This window comes from Bactrocera latifrons, unplaced genomic scaffold (genome assembly GCF_001853355.1).
Source record: "Bactrocera latifrons isolate USDA-ARS-PBARC rearing strain unplaced genomic scaffold, ASM185335v1 scaffold_62, whole genome shotgun sequence".
Classification (NCBI taxonomy): Eukaryota; Metazoa; Arthropoda; class Insecta; order Diptera; family Tephritidae; genus Bactrocera; species Bactrocera latifrons.
In genome coordinates, this window is record NW_017537290.1 from 1468727 (window position 1) to 1471116 (window position 2390).

At 34.4% G+C, this 2390-nt stretch overlaps 1 protein-coding gene across 2 annotated transcripts in view; it reads right to left on the bottom strand.

The window, feature by feature from the left end:
- The window catches only part of LOC108975159, an 18455-nt gene that overhangs the window by 5741 nt on the left and 10324 nt on the right, over positions 1–2390 (bottom strand). For both annotated transcript variants that reach the window (XM_018943474.1, XM_018943475.1), the window contains exons 3-4: positions 2105–2262; positions 1929–2042 (exon numbers count right to left, since the gene is read on the bottom strand). In XM_018943474.1, the coding sequence (XP_018799019.1) occupies positions 1929–2042; positions 2105–2262 (272 nt within the window). The remainder of the gene's footprint in view (positions 1–1928; positions 2043–2104; positions 2263–2390) is intronic.

Sequence of the window (2390 nt, forward strand, 5' to 3'; positions counted from 1 at the left end):
ATATTTAATTTTTTATACGAGAAACAAAAATGTTGAAAATAGGCCGCCTTTTACCCGAGGAATCCCATGTAAATCCCTTAAGAGACTAAGGAAGTTGTTTTTCACTTTCTTTGTGAACGCCCTGCTTTAACACAAACCAGAAACAGCATGATGGTTTAGCCCCTACATCCTTTTATTACAGAAATTTTTGCCAGCATTTTCTGTTTTAGCCACAAAAAATTTTGAAGAAACATCCTTTAACATCACAGTCGCAAAATGGCTCTAAGCCAGTGTAATTTGTCATAATATATACTATATATTTAAATATGTGTTCAGTTTGACAGCTTACGAGACTAAAATCTCCTCCTCACCTTAAACCAGCACCCTTTATAGGTGTCTATATACCTAAGTATATATTTGAGCGGGTCATTCTGAACGATTTTTTCCGAGAGGCTATGTATATTTTAAATTTCAGTCGGATATCTCAAAAACGAACGAAGAAATTTTTATAAACCGTAAAAATTRAACTTAACTTCAAAAATCTCTGACTCGATACCGGTTTTAGTCTCTTAAGCAAGACTGTTCAGAATGAATCCTACTATAATTCCCACAAACTCATTTCTTTTGTTTTTCTTTTGCCTCCCTATAAAGCAATCCGCTTTAGTACGCATAACCTACGTATAACCTTTCCAGTTCAAGTTGCTCAGAGTAGTCATAGAAACCATACAAACTACGTCCAGGACGGACATCAACATCAACTGATGATCAACATATCAATAAAAAGTAAAGGAACTGGTGCTTGAAAATCGACGATTAACAGTAAGAGATCTTGCTGGTATCGTTGGAGTATCGGAAGGATCAGTGGAACCATTTAAAAAAATAATTTGGGTCTAAGCGCGATTGGTTCCAAAATGTGAAACAATGCTTTCCGACTACCAGAATATCATTGAACGTATTATTGCTATGARTTTTGRATCTWTGCTTACGACCCGGAAACAGACAATCAATCGGCCGAATATCGTGGGAAAGGTCAGCTGAAGCCAACAAACCTTGGTCTAAACAAGTTTCGTTTGTGGATGAAATGAAGGTTATGTTGACAGTTTTCTTCAATTATCAAGATGTGGCGCACTCCAAATTCCTTCTATAAGTCTGCTTAAGGAAAACAGTTTTGGCCTTTTAACATATAAAAATCTCAGCAAATTTTCGTAAGCCGTAGTCTGCATATATACGTTAATATTTAGAACATAAATTGTAAAGAAAGTTGGTCAAATTTTCAGTGTCAATTCTTTTATTGCAATTTGCAAATTTACCATCGTATTTCACCTGCACTCCGAACGTTTTCTGCTTTAGTAATTAACTTAATTCAAGAGCGTTAAGTGCTCCTTCAATTTATATGACAATTTTTAATGGCATGCCTATGGAAGTGAGAGACTTAGCTCTAATTGCATTGTCAAAGTTTAACTTTATGACCTCAGCACACTTTGGATGTCAGATTAGATATTTCAGCAAATGTWAAATAATTATCTAAACAAAACTTAAGAGCTTARAGACAGCTCATTCGCTAATGAATTWARAAAAAATTATTTGAAAGTGTTTGACTAACTTTATGATATTAGTAACTGATATAAATAACAGAAAGYCAACAGCAAGAGATACTCATATTTGATATGAGAGAACTAAATGAATGTATAAACTTGTTTATGCAATCTTTGTGGGTCAAAGTTGACACATGCCAAGAACAATGCAATACAAACTAAAAAATTATTTTAATCATTTCAGATTAATAATTATGAGTTACCGCCACATTTCTTTGATTTATTTCGATATCCACGTTTGATTCATCGAAAAGCTAATTTCAACTCAGCCTAATCCGTCAAGTTAAAAAACCAACCCACTTAAAGCAAACGAATTTTCCTTGAAGACATAAAAACCCAATTCAATTTACTTACGTAAAAATCAGCTTCAGCATTTTAWAGAGCATACCGCCACTAATATTTGAGTCTACATCCAAAGTTGCTGTACAATATGACTTCAACAAGCAGGCCCGTCCATCCAAGCCGTGTCTAAGCACACAAAAATATTCAAGTAAAATGGTATAATTCAATATTTATCCGAATATACAAACCCGTTTAGGACATCCTCGAGTGAGTGTAGCACATCGCGTTTAAAGTATTTACGGCGTGACTCATCGGGACCGGGAAAGGGAAAATTAACACGAAATCCATATCCATAAGCCCAAAGAGTATTGATTTTTAGGATATTGTTTTTGCCATTTGTGCGCCACTTGATATATGAAATTGTGAAAATAAAGCGAATAAACATTTATTAAACAAGTAAGGAAGGGCTAAGTTCGGGTGTCGCCGAACATTTTATACTCTCGCATCAAATACCGTATTTGTGTAAAGTTTTAT